The sequence below is a fragment of the Stylophora pistillata genome, chromosome 2 (genome assembly GCF_964205215.1).
Source record: "Stylophora pistillata chromosome 2, jaStyPist1.2, whole genome shotgun sequence".
In the NCBI taxonomy this organism is placed as follows: domain Eukaryota; kingdom Metazoa; phylum Cnidaria; class Anthozoa; order Scleractinia; family Pocilloporidae; genus Stylophora; species Stylophora pistillata.
In genome coordinates this window covers 39,466,004-39,483,169 of record NC_142520.1, presented here as the reverse complement: position 1 = coordinate 39,483,169, position 17,166 = coordinate 39,466,004, and the positions used below count along the sequence as shown (strand labels likewise).

At 39.1% G+C, this 17,166-nt stretch overlaps 1 protein-coding gene across 1 annotated transcript; it reads right to left on the bottom strand.

The window, feature by feature from the left end:
* Positions 1–666: 666 nt before the first annotated feature.
* LOC111342539 (uncharacterized) lies at positions 667–16,972 on the bottom strand. Its single transcript, XM_022949643.2, has 18 exons — positions 16,817–16,972; positions 16,039–16,098; positions 14,888–15,001; positions 14,397–14,555; positions 13,875–13,992; positions 13,161–13,273; positions 12,244–12,315; positions 11,475–11,699; positions 9,284–9,457; positions 8,579–8,755; positions 8,022–8,153; positions 5,862–6,133; positions 5,073–5,154; positions 4,690–4,800; positions 4,458–4,571; positions 3,786–3,893; positions 1,911–2,009; positions 667–1,617 (listed from the first exon to the last, which is right to left on the bottom strand). Exons 1-18 carry the CDS (start codon positions 16,905–16,907, stop codon positions 1,502–1,504), a joined length of 2,337 nt encoding a protein of 778 aa, XP_022805378.2. The 5' UTR covers positions 16,908–16,972; the 3' UTR covers positions 667–1,501.
* Between the last annotated feature and the right edge of the window lie 194 nt (positions 16,973–17,166).

Here is a 17,166-nt window from a genome sequence, read left to right as displayed (position 1 = left end):
CACAGTGTAAAAAAAGCAAAGCATTACGCTCGAAGAAAAGGATTATTTTCAATTTTTGAGGAAAAAGCAATGCATACTGATGATTTTTCACTAATATCATCCGGCCTTCCATTACGTTGAGAAGCAGGTTTATTTATAGTTTATTTGGGTTCTGTTGTCTATTAACATGATATTTTCATCTTCATGCAATCACGCTATAAATTATGATAGGGTAATGATGAGTGGTCGTTCGGTTTGACCATCGTACAACAAAGCGAATGCGCAGAAATAACATAAACTTCATACGTTCCTTTCAAAGTTTAATATCTAAATAATAGCGAACGACCATCCCTGTACAACGATTCGCGTTTCAGACCTTCATCCTAACGTCCTCCTCTTGTCACGCTCTCATTCCGCCACCCACATCCATAGCCCGCGCGAGCAGTCTTTCATTGGTTCTGGGACAGGAGCAGTAAAACTTGCGAGTTTCGAGCGGGCGAGTGGGCGGGAAAGTGAGCGGGCGAGCGTGCGAGCAGTGAAAGGGGACTCCCAGGTTTGTGGAGTCTGCTCGCTTGCTACGCGCAACCCAATGAAAGCACAGGCAAAAAACAACACCCCACTCTTATTTCAAGGCAAAGAACGAGAAAGATGATTTGAAAACAAAATACTAAAAATACAAATACCAAGTGACAGTAACGTTATGATTTATTCATAGCACACCATAACATTACATAATTTTGATACATTTATATACCACAAACCCTTTCTCCTTTGGCTTTACCAAGAAAAGTTGTAAATACTGATATAAACTTCTGTGTTCTATAGATAAAACACATTTTAACTGAGCATATTAAAACAAAAACCAAAATTGGTCAAAAGATCAGTCAAAATAGAGGGTATGAATGGGGTTAATCGACTACCGACAAAGGATGAAAAATATAATTGACTATTGACAAAACGCAAAAAAATAATCTCCCATTTACGACAAGTAAATGCTATTCGACAACCGACATGAGAACAAAAAAATATCTAAGGAAGATAACGAAATCTTTCAAATAAAAAGAGGCAAGCTGTTGGAGCGCGGTAAAATGAGAGTAAGCAAATGGTTATTGATTTAGGTTTTGTTTCTGTTTGGTAGTGCTTAGCGCAAATACAATTTTTCCCTTTCAAGTGTTTTTAGGACAACTAGCAAAAAGGAGACTTATCACAATTTCAAGGTAGCTTTGGTAAACGGCTACCGTAAAGAGTTTCAAAGGTGAAGTTTCGAACGTTAGCCTTTCGTCAGAGCGAAACATCTTTATGGTGGCCATTTACCACATCAACTATGTCGATAAAACTAAAATTACCTTGTTATATTCCCCCACCGACGCAACACCGCAGTTTCTATAAAAACTTTCCCCATTTGATTATAATTTCAAAGATCCCGGATTTCTTTTGATGCTTAATTGAAAACTGCTCCATAAATTCCTAGCGGCATTCAACTGATTAATAAGCCTATAGTGAGTGTTGTGATTTTCCTTGACTAACACGTTGCGCAGCTCTTCTTACATTTGACAAGCATGTATGATGGATATGAATTACAGTAACCTGCTGATGCCCAGGCAGCGCAGTCTTCATCTTTTACCCAATTCTTACATCCTGTCAAAAATAGAAAAGTTTTAGATACGAGTTATAATATTTCACACTCAGTCAACACAGTCCTGACTCCCAATTCAAACTTAGGCAGTGCTTTCTTGACTCCGCATAACATTCGTTTAACTTACACTCCTTTGGAATAACTATTGTTTTGACCTATAATGATGACTATATGATCATGAGGATGTATTTGGCAATATGAGCCATCACTGTCAGGGAATTGGGTTATTGCGATAGGACAGGTGTGTTGCTAACACAGATATAAAGATATAAAATTAACGTTCAGTGTCACTTACGGCAGGACCGGCAGCAGGTATGAAGCATATAGTTGGGATTTTTGCCACACTCTCCCTGTTGGGCCCACGATGGGCAGCTAGGATCTAGGTCTTTACAACCTGCCAGATAAACGGGGAAAAAAATTTGCAACTGCACGGAAATAGCTCCGGTATCTGGTTGGGGGGGGGGGGGGGGGGAGGAGGAAGAGGGGGCATCGTCGGGGCAAGGTTTAGCTCTCATCGCCAGAAATCGAGGACGTTTTGCTCTCCCGCATTCATTGGTCAGCGGATTGCAGTCGGATGAAAACAAAGATGGCGGTCAGGACAAGTTCCATATAAAATATTGAACGATTTAAGTTCTGTGGACCTTCTTTATGGAGAAAAAAGCAAAAGAAAAACAACTTTGAACAGATCTCTTGGTATTTTTAAGGCAGAGTGACTTATAGCAATTTGCTGTCTGACGTAATGTAAGGGAAATTCTGTACCCAAACTAGCTTTTTTTGTAATCGACTAAGATGTCAGACATTTTGGAAATTGTAGCTTAAACCACTTGCATTAAATAATGGGAAGACTGGATCTAGGCAAATCGTACTCGAAAGGGGCTTTTTCTCCCAGTTGAAAACACAGTTCAAGGAACGCACTATACAGATCTCTCTGATCTGCTTCTTAATTTTCGCGCGAGAAAATATTTATTCAAGGCTCTACTTTAGTATGAGGGGGTCTGGATTGAGTTTATTTCCCGTCAAACATTGCTGAATAAGAGAAACAAATCTGGCGACAGTTTGAAGGTTTCGCGGAGGGTTTTTCTATTAACGCTTTCCCTTCCGGTGAGTTCTCAAGGATGGGCTCAGATCACAGACTCCACGGAGCAAAAATAGCAATTTTCAAGCTCTTTTGGAAGTATCTCATTGTCAAGAAATGTCTCTTTTTATGGACGATTTGCTTACTTCGAACTTCCCTTTATTTAATGCGAGTCGGAGCTAGTTGACTTCTTGGAGGATTGCTCCTCAAATCGACGATCCTTTGCTATGGATTACGCTACATTTGAAACAGACTAGAGGTAATAACTAGCCTCGAATATCGAACATTGCTGACATTGCTGGAAGTAAGTAGACAAACAGCTTTTGAATTATTTTTATGTTAGAAGTACAGCTTAATCTCTACTGAACATGTTTCGAGTCGGAGCTAGGGAATAATCTGACTAGTATTTGTTGTATTTTGGATTTTTGTGGAAATCCCATACATTTCCTTACACGATTTCTCCACCATTAACTTCTCAATACGCACGCGCGTCCGGCATTTTGACCCAAATTTTGGCAATGATTGGCTCTGTTTTCTTGGATCATATTCCGCAAGTTCATTTCCTAAACAGCGACTTGTCAAAACCTGACACCGTTTATCTAGGCATTGTTTAATTGCAGTCTACTTTTGAGAATTAAACCATCATAACTGCTAGAAGTGATCACGATTTTCTCTTCACTCGGATAAATGGTGCCTTGACTAGCAATTACTGATTATTGACCAGTAATATTTACATAGATGTAAAATCGAATTTGTGTCTACGATTTAGTTTGTCCAATATAGATTAGGGTTTAACTTTGAAATCGTTGACTGATGGGTACTGTTTTGGTGTCTATTGGCGGAGCCTTTAAAAATAGAATTTTTGATATTAAAAGAGGAACCATTCCTCATAAAAGCTTCACACAGAGATCTTTACAACCGTTTGCGTTGATTTTTGTTTGTATGCTTGATTTTTCACTTATTTTCTTTCAGAGATTTAGTAGACAAAATTGTTTACAAACCAAATGTCTTATCAATCCAAATAAACATATAACTACAGAAAAATCTCTGTTCAGCAGCTAATTTTTTTTTTTAAAGAAAGTATAATTTACCTACCACATACTTTACAGCTTAAAGCACAGGTAGACAACATGTATTCCGGGTTCGTCTCACAATAAGCCCCGGATGCCCAACCTGGACAACTGCTTGATTCATCTTTGCATCCTAAAATTTTCAGTTGATAAAATACATGTTTTTACACGCAAAGTTGTTGAAGTGGTAGCTGAAGATCTTTCGATATTTTTAACATCAGAAATGGCCAGCGAGGCTTCAAAACTAGGAATTTCTTCTTGTTATGGTGGCTATATGTGGTAAAGCTGATGGTGTAAAAAGCTGTTAAGGCTGTTACCTGTAAGAGGGTAACTACGACTGCGACGGAGGCTGCAAAATACCGTCTTATTGATTAAAAATCATTATTGGATTGGTTTGGTATTTTTCTCAGTCAACTCCTTAACTTGACTTCACTTTGATCACGTGATTGCCCATGATGATCGAACACCTTTGATTGGTTTAAGATACATGGAAATAAAAAATTAGGCTAGTCGTTTTTTCAACCAGATGTGTGCAAATGAGATCAAACATTGTTTCACGCGTTCACAATACTACATAATACTGGAGGTATTAAGCGAGAAAGGTGAAAGATATTTAGCTTCAGAGGGAGATGATGGTACTTTAGGGATTTAGTAAAGGGAAACAAAGCAAAATAAATGTAAACGTATTTGTACTTACCACAGACTCCACAGCTTTTCTTACAGTTATTCATCATCCATGGATTGTTGTCACAGCTGCCTTTGATGGCCCATCTAGGGCAGTTGATAACGTCAGAGTCCAGACAGCTAATCGCTGGTAGAATAAATAACAGCTATATTAGAATGTACAAAACTGTCATTGTTACTGTTATTGTTCCTTGAATTTGACATGTTTAAATGTACACGCTTTATGAAATATATAAAATACATACGACACGAGTTACAGCTTCTTTTGCAGAATTCCTTCATCCATTGTTTGTTGTTCTGACAGTATCCTGCAGCGGCCCATTTAGGGCAGCCACTATAATAGGTATCCTGACAACCTGGCAAAAAAGCACAAAAAGCAATATGTACACAGCGCCAAAATTGTACAAGATAACATCAACTACGTCATTGTTACGAATATTTGCGGCTCTTAAATTTTCAAGTATGCCCCCGCGTTTACAAGCAACCTGCAGGACGTTACAATATTTTATTAAGTGCCTCGTATAGGCTCACTCGGGTTTCTATTGAGAAAAGATAAATCAAAAGGAAGCAATGAGGTGAGTTTCATTTGATTTTCTTCTGCGCTCTGTTTCTAAACATGTTTACCAACCGCAATGTCCAGGGTCGATGAACACATCATCGATGGCAGTATCAGAGTAGCCAGTTCCACCAATACGAGCTTCAATTGTCAGCTGAAGTGAAAACAAGAGTTTATTGGCTATGATCTTATGGCCAAATCATGGGGTCACTTTTGTTATTCATTGAAATTTTTGGCTGACAGTTGATGAGATCGAATGACTATGAGTTGATACAATTTTAGGAACCTTGTCATTGGTGCATTTCCAGGGGCGTAGCCAGGATTTTTCAAAGAAGGGGGGGGGGTTACAGAGGCTACTCACCAGATTGTTATGTCGACCTCCACGCCGTGCATGTTTTACTTCATGTTACAGTTTTGGAATGAGCAGTGCGAGTATAGTGGGCAGGCCAAGATATTGTCATGGCGCTTTCACCACCTGAATATTGTAGGTTGTTTGCTCAAAAGAAGGCTTACCAAGGGGGGGTCACGGGCACCCCAGGACCCCCCCTGGCTACGCCCTTGATTTCAATGTACCTCCTTTGTAAAACATCATATTTTGTAAGAAAGTCCCTCAAAATGGCAATATTCACGACAAAGTGTAAGAGTGTTGTCGAGACCACGAGGTCTTTTTAATTTAAAGTACAAAATTCCTACTATGTCAGGAGTAGCTTTCCGTTTTAACAGGAAGCTTTTGATGTCTTGGTTCCAGGAGCTATTTGCACTATAATAGGATCAGTCGATCCCATGTCTCACAGAATTGTCACGTTATCGGATCACTCCTGGAAGTAGAGAACAGATTCCTTTGTACACGATAAAACTTACCTTGTACCTCACATCTGTGTCTATGTCTTTTGTCACACCCTTCCAGCCCATCCCTTTATTGCCTTTTTCATAAAACAGGAGATACGACTGCTTGCCTTCTGGTTCAATACGCACCATCAGCTCACCCATTGTTCTCCCATACATGTTATAAAAGAATTTCAGACATTGGCCGCCAGGCACTGGGTTCAGCCAAGGACTAGTCAGCTTAGCATTGTCATTTGATTGAGCAGGGGCAGATGATTCGACATAAAGGTACACACCCTTGAATGTTCCTTTGAGTGAAAACAGAAAGATTGTTTGATATATATTTGATGTACAAACTCGTAAAAGCACTTTGCATAACGCGTTTTTGGTTTGGCCTAATACGTGGTTATAAACATTGGGTTGTTAATTCCAAAGCTTACTGTTGCAAGTTCAATTCCCAATAATTACAGTCAGCCAAATGGAGGGGGGCATGGGGGTTTACGGTATTGCGGTATTGGGCTTTTTTTCATGCGGTATTTCGGTAATTTAAATTTTAACGTGCGGTATTGCGGTATCGTCTAGCCTTGCGGTTGCGGTATTTCATGACGGTATTCGGTGAAATATGATTGCTTACGGTATTGCGGTAGAGTTTTTTGCCCTTTCCTTTCGGTACAATACGCAAAAAAACAAAAAAAACAAATAAGACATAAAGGTCAATAAAAGTTAATATTTAGAAGTCTTTAGACATAATGGTAAATTATTACACCATTTGTGGGTCATTTTGTGACAGTTAACAATGAGATTGCTGTTGCATCCTGTGACAATGGTACTCTACCAGAATTCCTGTACCAGAGAGAGTGTGTCGCATTAGACAACCCGGTCACCATCACTTCTGCGCAACATGCAGGTGCCAAGGCCACCGAAACAGTGGATGCCCCAACAGCAGAAAATGATACAGCAGATGAGGAATTGGTGGATGAGTTCGATAGTAGCAGTGATGAGGAAATTGAGGAAACTACTTATGAAAGTGCGCCAGTACCTCAAGGAACTCTTCAAGGGGAAATCGGAAGCGCAGCAAACTTCCTCTTTGGTGCACGATCTCGATTTGCAGAGTTATTCGATTTAATAATCGTTTATTGTACTGAAAGACGGTTGCATTTGTCCGATGCTGCTACGGATAGACTGGCCTATACTTGACCGGAAATTGGGCGATATGCGTGATGACCTGTTTTGACTACCACCTCCACTACTACCAGAATCCTTTACGATTTTCCTGTTTTTTGCTAGTTAGAGCGTTAAATTTGTTATATAACGCTTTGGAATTAACAAATTTAATATGAAAGGGAAAAATAAATGTATTCAAGTAGTAGTAGTAGTTGTAGACGGTTCACAGTCCCCTATTTTTCCGTAAGACCGTCGAGATCGAGCGCTTTGCGTTACTGGCGGCCATCTTGGTTTCATATGTACCGAGGGAGTAGGTGTCGGAGATTTTAGGAGGTAACGCAAAGTCTTCCATCCCGACGGTCTCACGGAAAAATAGGGAATTGTGAACAGTCTAAACCGGTTGTAGTAATAATGACGCCATCATGCAAATGCCCTTTAGAAAACCGTTTTAAGGTAAGAGAATTGTTATTCATTATTAGAACTGTATTAGGGATCACACCTCTCTTCATGTTTTCCGTTTTGTATGCTCCTACCAAAAGGTTGACCGAATGAAGTTCAATTTTGAGAGAAAATTTGCGAACAACCAAAATATTAAAAAAAAACATCTTTGTGCATAAATGCCGGAGACGATTAAACGCGCTAGATGGAAGCAACTATAAGTATGCGAAACCGATTATAAATGTAATTAAAATATGCGGTATCGGTATTAAGTCGATTTGCGACGCAGTATTTCGGTATTTGCCATTTTTTTCGCACGTTATTGCGGTATTGGGTACCCCTCAATGTCCCCTCCAAATGGATATCTCTTCGTCTTCTTTAATTGATTGTAGAAAATATGAAATGATTTCACTAAGTATGGTTCGCCTTCATTGCTTTTATCGAGCCTGCGTTAGGCCTCAGGTCAACGGAGAAGAGCAAACATCGCATGAATGGTGACCTATCCATAGAGACAACCGCTTCAAGCCCGCCGGCTCTTTTGTTCGTCTTCACTTGCAAACCTACTTCACTTACTAAGAACTAGCTTATATTTACCAAGAGTGTGATCAGAGCTCGGCCCAGTGTTCAATGTCTTAGTGTAGCTACTATGTCTCTGCCAGTTTAGTTTATCATCATATACATTTGTCCACATTCCCATATTTGATTCGAAGTCAGTATCATCAATCTCTGTGTAACAGAGGCAACAAAAATTGTCAGTAATACTGTTAGCATTCGTAATGGCTCGATGGAAATTACATTGCATTGCGACCTGTGACCTCTGTACTTAAAGAATCGTTAAAAATATCCTTCTTATTTGACAAGGTCGAGTAAAAAGTATTGAATAATTAGTGTATAATAATCAGACTATCGATGATCCGATAAGTTCATGGCCGCACGTAGATATTAATTTTATATATTCGAATGCTGATCAGTAATATCTCTCTCGAAGGAGAAGAAATGTTTCCCCATGTGGACATACAATCTTTTAACTTTTATAGACCTATAGATGGAACAATGTCTGTCTATGATAGGCACAAACACCGCGTCGATAAAGGTGCCACTACATATTAATCCTCTATCCTTAGGTATTATACAAACTTTATCGTCTTTACCAAAGGTGCATCTCCTCACGACGCACCCCTCTGCCTCATTTGACAATCCTGGGCAGTTCAGACCTCCTTGCACAGGAGCTGGATTGTCACACTTTCGGTATCTCTTTCTGTAGCCATCACCACAGGTCACGCTGCAACTCGACCAGTCTGACCATCTACCCCAATGACCATCAATAGCTATTTGAGACACAGAGGAAGTTTCACAGACATAATTGCTTTGTTGTAATGGTTGAAACGCTGGTCATCTTAACAGAACAGGCTTTAGAACGCATGGCTCGTTTCGGTTGCCATCCTGTTTTTGATCATACCAAGGTTTAGGTAGGAGGCGTCTGTACTAAAGCCGAGTGGTTCATTCAGCAGGAGATTACCCCGATTTCTATGGTGTGAAGCAACTAGGAGTATTACCGCTCCCCCGAGGATAGGATGTCAGTCCTTTGCAAGATTACACCCCAGCAATTCACCAGGCGTCCCTGACAATTCACCAGTACCCATTTATAGTTCTGAGTGGAGAGGGCACTGTAAAAGTAAACGTTTTTTCCTGCGTCTTTCACCCAGAAAAAGGGTTACTAATAACGAATTGAGCTGGTACTATGCCCTTAAATTTAACTGTCAGATACATCTGTTTTTTAAAACAACAGCAAAATGAGCTATTAAGTTGGCAAAATTGACAGAAATTAGATAGCCATAGATTCTGCACATTCATACCATAACATTCTCTATCTGAGCATTTGATGGTCTGCTTTTCGATGCCATAGACATTAGGGGACCCTTGACAGGATTGAGGGTTTCCATGATTATAGCAATATCGCTCCCTGCTCTTATAGCAGTTCCCATCACAAGGTGTATAGCTTGACCAGGAAGACCAGCCTGGGAGAGTTGCTGAAATTAATCACAAAGTACAATTATTGATGAAGACAAAACCCAAGTACCTGTGTAATCTCAATATGGGCTGTTTACTACATCTTAAAGGGTAGGAATGGAGAACTGTGTTCAAAGGAATTAGTAAGAGTAACTTGCCTTTTTTGTCATCGCCGTAACGAAAATTTGATAGAATTCTTCTTAGAATTTTTGCTACTTATCTGGAGTTTCCATCAGAAAGGTCAACTTAAAATATAAACATGCATGAATTATTTGTGCAAAACCTGCACACCCTTCTTAAAAAAAAAGCAAAACAAAACAAAACAAAAAACAAAAAACAAAAACAAAAATTTACCCGGATTTATAGCTCTGAGAATGGGCTCTTTGTTAAAACATTTTCAAACTATAGCCTGAGAAATGGGATGTAAACATGAATTTGCTCTGATCCAGCCAAAGACTCAAAAAGTGAACCGCTACATCTTATCCAGTTTATCAGGAAAACTAGAACAAAAAGCTTTAAAAAAAAATGCGTCAAAAATCTTGGAATGGATTTCGTAGCTTGGAGTAGCTGAGTTTAGCAATTTTGATGATTTTTACTCGGGCTTCCGTAGGAAAGTCCGAGTCTGAAAATGCAAGCCGTTTTGGTCGCCAAAAGGGGGGTCGTGGTCCCAGGCGTTCCTTGCATAGACCGCGGAAACTGGGGATGAGAGTGCGACAACTTGTGTTATTGTGAGCTCGTTCTTCGTAAACAACGTAATTTACAGAATGCTGTGTTTTGTGAAGACCGCTTTGCAAAGATTCCTGTCTTATAAGCTCATCCCACATGCAAACACAAACGCCGTTCGTGGTAGGCCCACGCTAAATGATGTCGAGTGTTTTCAGAATGGGCTGGTCCACGAAATTCATTGCTTGAAAGCTAGCCAAATGTGGAAAGAGTTCATACTAGTTCTCACAAGATAACAATCGAGCCATATGTGAGTTCAAACTAAGAAAATACTGGCAAAACTGTGACGGCCGACTTAAGAACAAACTATGATGCTGAGACGAACACCACACTTGCTGAAAAAATCAAGAATGTTCGTGAACACAACTTCGAAGGTGGCGCTGACAACAGCGAATCAGATAAGGATGCTGACAGAAGCAACTTAAATAGTAAGGTTAAATATATAACCTTAGCTCTTCTGTTAAATATCCTGTTTCTGTTACTGGTTTTTATTGGGTTCACTACTTGTAAAGTGCGATTTGGTATTTCGTACGTAATCACTATTAACAATTGGTTCATGCATTAGCGTGCGTTCATCGAGACTTGAAGCAGGTAGGAAGTTTGGAGAGCACGAAAGATGGCCAAGAGTTGCTCGAGGTGCAGCCGAGAGCATCTATAGCTTCTTGAGTGCTCTCCAAAGTTCTCAAGAGCTTCAAGTCTCGATGAAAGCAGCTGACACATAAACCAATTGTTTTATAACATTTTCAACGCTGTAGTTTATGTATAAAGGGATGTATGAAGGGAAGAAATACCCTCTCCTACTCTTCAATGCGTTGTTTATTTTGTTTCGGAAAAGTATTTCGCTATGCTTCAATGATCTTGTTTCAGATTGGTCAAAAGCTGAAGTGACAGGTGAATTCATGCGTGGAAATGAAGTTAGAGTTGCGAAACGAGATGAAACCGTTGATTGTTTTGTTTTCCCTTTCTCTGGGTTCTTTTTCGGGAGTTAAAAAGTCCATTCCCAAAGAAAAAGTCAGCAGATCTTCATCGGTTTGTTCGCTTGTTGCCATGTCTAGTTTACCTTTTTTGCGGAAGTTTTTCTCGTTTTTTAATAAAAATGCTGAAGTCACTCGCGGGAAAAACTTTTTTTCGAGAATCATTTGTTTGCTGACGTCACCAGCATGCACAATGAAAAATTGAAGCAAGCTCGCGCATATTGAATCTGATTGTACGAATTTACAAGCCATGTTATAATTGTACTTGTCTTTGGTGTAAATGCCATGGCTATAAAAGAAGCCCGAGTGAACGCTCCTCGAGCGTCTAGCTGAGACTTACTCTGGTGGCAGTCGTACAAAGCATTTATTTCGATGATATCCCTTTGACTCAGTCTTTTTTCCTTGGTACCAAACTCCTTCGACTCATCGTAGATGCTGACAATGGTTGGTGACCCATTCTTTGTAAATGCCCTGCGATCGTAATGCATAATCGATTCATAGTCGTAGTCCTTGCCAAGATCGTCAATAGTTCTCCAACTATACTTGTCAAATTGATCAGAAAAGCCTGGAGAGGCAAGCAGGAATTCTCATCAAATCCTGAGATTCAAAATGAGCCAAAAATGATTGAAAATCAGGCAGACAAGCATTCAGATAGGCAGACAGAGAGAGGAACGGACAGCGGACGCACGAACAGAGAGACGGACAGGCATACAGGTAGAAAGACAGACGGAATACTGATGGAAGAGTAAAAAAAAAAGAAAGATCGCCAAAACTTTGAGTTTACCCGTATGCTATGAACAGGTCCCTCGTATCAAATGCCTGTAGAATCAATTACTTTACTCCCGATATTTCCAAAAATAAAAGAAAATAAACAACTTCCAAAAGTATAAACAAGTGAGGATCCGTAATTAGATACAAGGCTTTTAACAAAATTAACAAGGAATAAGGGTTCTCTTCTGGTCAGCTCTCTTTGACGACGAATGAAAAGCCAACACACATCTATTTTATCTATACCTATATTTATATCGAATATAATTTATCTTGAATTTATTATCATAATTTAACTTGACATCTACGACGACTGATTTCGAAAACTGTTTCTTTGGTACCTTGAAGAATATTTTCCCAGTAGATCTTCACAAATTTATCTCTATCTGATCGGGCTTGTTCGTGAAAAAAGCCTGAAAGAAAAAGATACGTGTACTTAACGTAAATACTTTAGTCCATTAAGACAAAGAGTTCGAGTTCAAAAGCGTAACAATAAGCTTACATCTGTGCTTTAAAGGGTAAGAAAAGGGGGATTCATACGGAGAAAAAAAGTTTCCCGAACGGAAGCCATTCTTTCAGCAAGCTATAAGTTAGCTTAGCAGGGGTAGTGGAAAAACAGTTTCTCTGTGACCTTTACAGCTTTACGCAATAATAAGTACCACTGTCAAGTCAATGCACCATTGGGCGTAATACTTGGGAACCTTTTTCTCTTAAAGGTCTACTTCGTCAAAGCTCATCTCATCAGGTTTAGGCTGATAGTTTCGAAAGAAACTGTTTGGGGCTGCGTCGGTGGGAGTAACGAAATAATTTGGATATATCAACAAAGTTGAAATGGTAAATTGGCCACCGTAATGATTACAAAAGCTGACGTTTCGAGCGTTAGCCCTTCGTCGGAGCGAATAGAGGAATTGTGGGTTGTGTGTGCTTTTAAAGGCAGAAAATGGAGCTACGTTATTGGTGGGTGCATGGCAACGAGAAAAACATGAATAAATTAGTGGAATTCCTCTATTCGCTCCGACGAAGGGCTAACGCTCGAAACGTCAGCTTTTGTAATCATTACGGTGGCCAATTTACCATTTCAACTTTGTTGATATATCCAAATTATTTCATCAGGTTTAGGATGAGGACATTTCATGAAAAAAACTTCCAGGGACAATTTTCAAACGATTGATTGCCAGTGAAAATGCGGCACACTCGTTTAGGTGAGACTGGCAGGGAGAAAATACACCATGCCTCAGAAAATTATCTTATACTTTACCAATGGCATGCATGAGCTCATGTATTATGGTTCCTACAAATTCACATCCTTTCGCCAGCGAAAGAGCTTGCGCACCTTTAGAATGGTACCTCGCACCAACCATACTGGAGCACCTGATGGGATGGTCCACAGTAGCACAGGGTAAGGCGACTTACTTAGTGATCAGGATATATCAGATACAGTGAAATATATGAAGTTCATATATTTTCATACATTCATATATTTGATCAGGATATGTATAATCTATACATTTCTGCTTTCCTTTCTCCAGACTTTAGAGTAATTAAACGAATTGGTCATTTTCGTCTTTAAACGAAGCCGCTTATCCGCATGGTATAGCTTTTCTAAATTTCATGCTTTACAGTGCAGTATCTAGGTATCCGCTATTGTTATTCCCTCGTTGTCTTTTCGTGATCTGAGGTATATCTCTCCAATTATTTTGACGATATTCAAAGAGTGACGAGGGGTGTGCTTATCTGGGGCTCTCGACTGGATACTCTAGTCTTCTCGGATAGGGACGAACAAATGGAGGTCCCTTCTCCTGCAGGGTTAGGGGTAGGAGACGTTAATTTCCCACGCACGAGATTACTGTGCGATGGATATCCTCCCCTGGGGTGGTTACTGGGTGGGAATTGGTCCTGAAAAGCCCCAGGGGAGTGGTCAATCAACATAAGTTGCAGATAAAATTACTTACGAGTTGTCTTGTAGACCTACCCGTCATCATTACCGATTTTGATGTAGTTTCGCTGACTATAGTCATATGGAACAAATCTTAAACATGTATTATCGTGAAATTCTTTCATTGCTTTATGAAGATTTGGAAGTATGTGACCTGATGAATAAAGAAATAAGGTAGAAAGTTATCTGCATCTCTTAAATATTTTTCTTATTTATTTTTCTTTATCATACATAACTCATAAACATTTCTTCATCATGGTAGAAATAACGTCCTCAAAAACCTCTAACTGGACTTCATTCAACTTAAATTCCTTTTAACTTTAGAATCATCAAGATTCCCCGAAGTTGATGATTTCACGTTATCAACGGCTGAGGAAAATAAAAAATCATTGACAAGATTTGTTTCGAGCTACTTCTGCACCGAGTTAATTTGTATGGAACCAAAAGCTTGTTTTCAAATGAACTAGGGTTGGCTTTGGGTCGAACGGTGAGGGAAAAAATCGTAACGAAAAAAGATTTTGGGCTACCAAACTCTTTCTCTTAATAACTCGCACATACCCATTTCACTGGGGACATAATAAGGAATTTTCCTTGTAGCCCAAAGCCTCTTTTTCTCTCGTATTGCGTTCCTCTTGACCTTTCCCTGCTTAATATGAAGGATTTCTTCCAATTCGGGATCGAGCTGAATGTCGCCTTGATAAAGCTTAAGGTGTTTCTCTAGAAAAAGAATCGTTTACAAAAATGAATTAAATTTAATTGATCCTAAGACTTACATATATACGGAATAGCTTTCTGATTGTCACATTTAATGAGTCAATGGTCATTCAACACCCGACTGAGCCAAAGACTCAACAAGCCAGAGCCCGTTCCAGTTTCCATGCATTTGAGCGACCAAGATCATTACTACTCCCCTCGGAATGGATGAAATTGCATTTTATCACCAGAAATTTGTTTGTTTTGATAATCCTGGGTACTTCTTGACCTTCACAGAGGATTAACATCACATAGAACGTGTACGTGTACCCTGACTAAGTTATTTCGTGATGTACCTTCGTTGTTAATTTCAATTTCCTTGAAGACACTCTCTCGTTTCATCCTTGCTGCACGTCTTTTTAAGTGGGCCATGTTCACGGCGATGATGCGCCCATGCTCTGTCTCGTACTCTTAGAGGCAGAGACGTAATCAATCAATAGTTTCATCATAAATATTTATATCATGCTATTAGCAGAGATCCCAAGGCTAAACATTCAAAATTTTGTGACCAAAAGCTGGATGAGTGATGGTGATATCGTGAAAGCTCTGTTACATGCGAGCGATGGACAATCCTCAGTCAAACACTGACAAAGGCGTGACGAGCTATGTCCTGAGCTATATTTTCACTTGCCACCTCCCTCGCTTTGATATTTAGAATCATGAAAGTGAAAGGAAAACATATTCCGACAACCTTCACTTTGATAGTCTATTGTTTGATCAGCTTTCTGTTTGACATTTCCTCTCACCTTGAGTGAAAATCTGTGATCACCTACGGTCTACTGTGTCAATTCTTTGACCCCAGTTTATAAACGGATTTTCTAACAAATCTTAATTCATCCGACATCTAACTGATCCAAATCCAGATGTTGTGATTTATAGAAATGCACTGTCTTAAAAATAACAACGCAGCTGCCAGCGATACCTCTTTTGTAAAATCACCTCAATGCCAATGGAAAGGTAACGCTATTTTAATACTGCAAAATATCTACTTGCAAAACATAAGCAACGACTTAATTAAAGCATAAAAATCAAATGTAGAACTTAGGTCTATGACTCTGTACAAACGGGGAAGTGACAGACGGCAGGAGATTTACATTGAAATGTTCCTAGCAGGAACAAGTAGTCGAAGTCTATATCTCAACTCCGCAGTACAGAGGAGCATTATGGAGCGTTAGGTACTTTTTCGCCGTAGTTCCGTATCGGTTATACTGCATTCACCGAGAAATATTTCTATTATAACATATTTCTATTATAACACTGGAAAGCTATTTCAAGTCCCAAACAGATCCAGATCAATTAGATATCGGGTAAATTAAGATGTGTAACAACAAACAAAAGTACAGAGCTATTTGCTTATGAATATGCACGCACTTGTAATGTTAAAAAATAAAAAAAAATAAAATAATAAAATAAACTGAAGGTTATTAGAGAATTATTCCTGTTGTACCTCTGTTCGCGATGTCACTGATATCTTCTTCCACAGGTTTATCATCCTGCTTCAACGGATCTACCATTGATCAGAATGTTTAATGCCATTGATACATGATTTTTATTGTTAAGATAAGCATTTCTTATATACTGACTTCATTATTTTCTTTTAATCCATAAAGTGATAAGTTTACATGGTAACAGTGTTTCATTGCCACGCCGCATGCAAAATTTACGAGATTTGTTATAAAATAGTTTCGCTTGTTTGCTTTTGCTTTTGTCAACATATCCTGACGTTGTCAAGTAAGACTAAGTGATATTTCAATTTATCAACATCATCTGCATTAGAAACTTGCCAAACAAATCAATTTAGCATGGAAGTGCCTAGCTAAAATGTACAATGAAATGAATGTCAATTATATTAAGAACATCTGATTGTGTACCTCTTTGCGATACTCAAAAACCCTGGGAAATACCCTGCTAAATTTGCGATTATTTTCACCATGCATTGCTTAGCGAGGTGATCCTTTTGAAACGACTAACTTTGCATGGCTTGTCTCGGTCTCTGAGATGGCAAGTTGTTAGTCATTTTTTATTTTTCAGCAACATGCTTGTAGACAAGAACATTCCCCGTCCTTGATTAAGATGCATTACGCAAGTACTGAATGCAAACCGCGTAATTGCGAGAATAAAAGTATACCACTGCAAAACAAACTTTAATACGATCAAGAGATCCAGGCCACTTACGCACAGGTCGTCCAGTTACCTATAAGAGTAATTTACCGTTGCAAACTTACCTTTGTCTCCATTTTCTTTCTTCAAGACAAACGAATCAGTGCAAGGGAAAATGAGCAGGAATACGATCGCTAACAGAGGTCTCAGGTCCATGTCATTCGTTTCTGTCGACTCAACGAAAAGTGTGACACGGTATCTCCTATTCTGTCTGTTAATAATGAGCCGTAATTAGCATAAAACTTAGGTAATATCTTCATTTGAAAGGAGAGCGTTGTAAACATAGCACCGTTTTATGTAGAGGGATTAACATTACAAAAGCTTATTTTTTTTTGACAAACGTCTTTTGTTTGCAAATGGTAACACTTATTCCTTATTAAGTTTACAAATGGCAAAAACTTTTTTTCAAATGGTT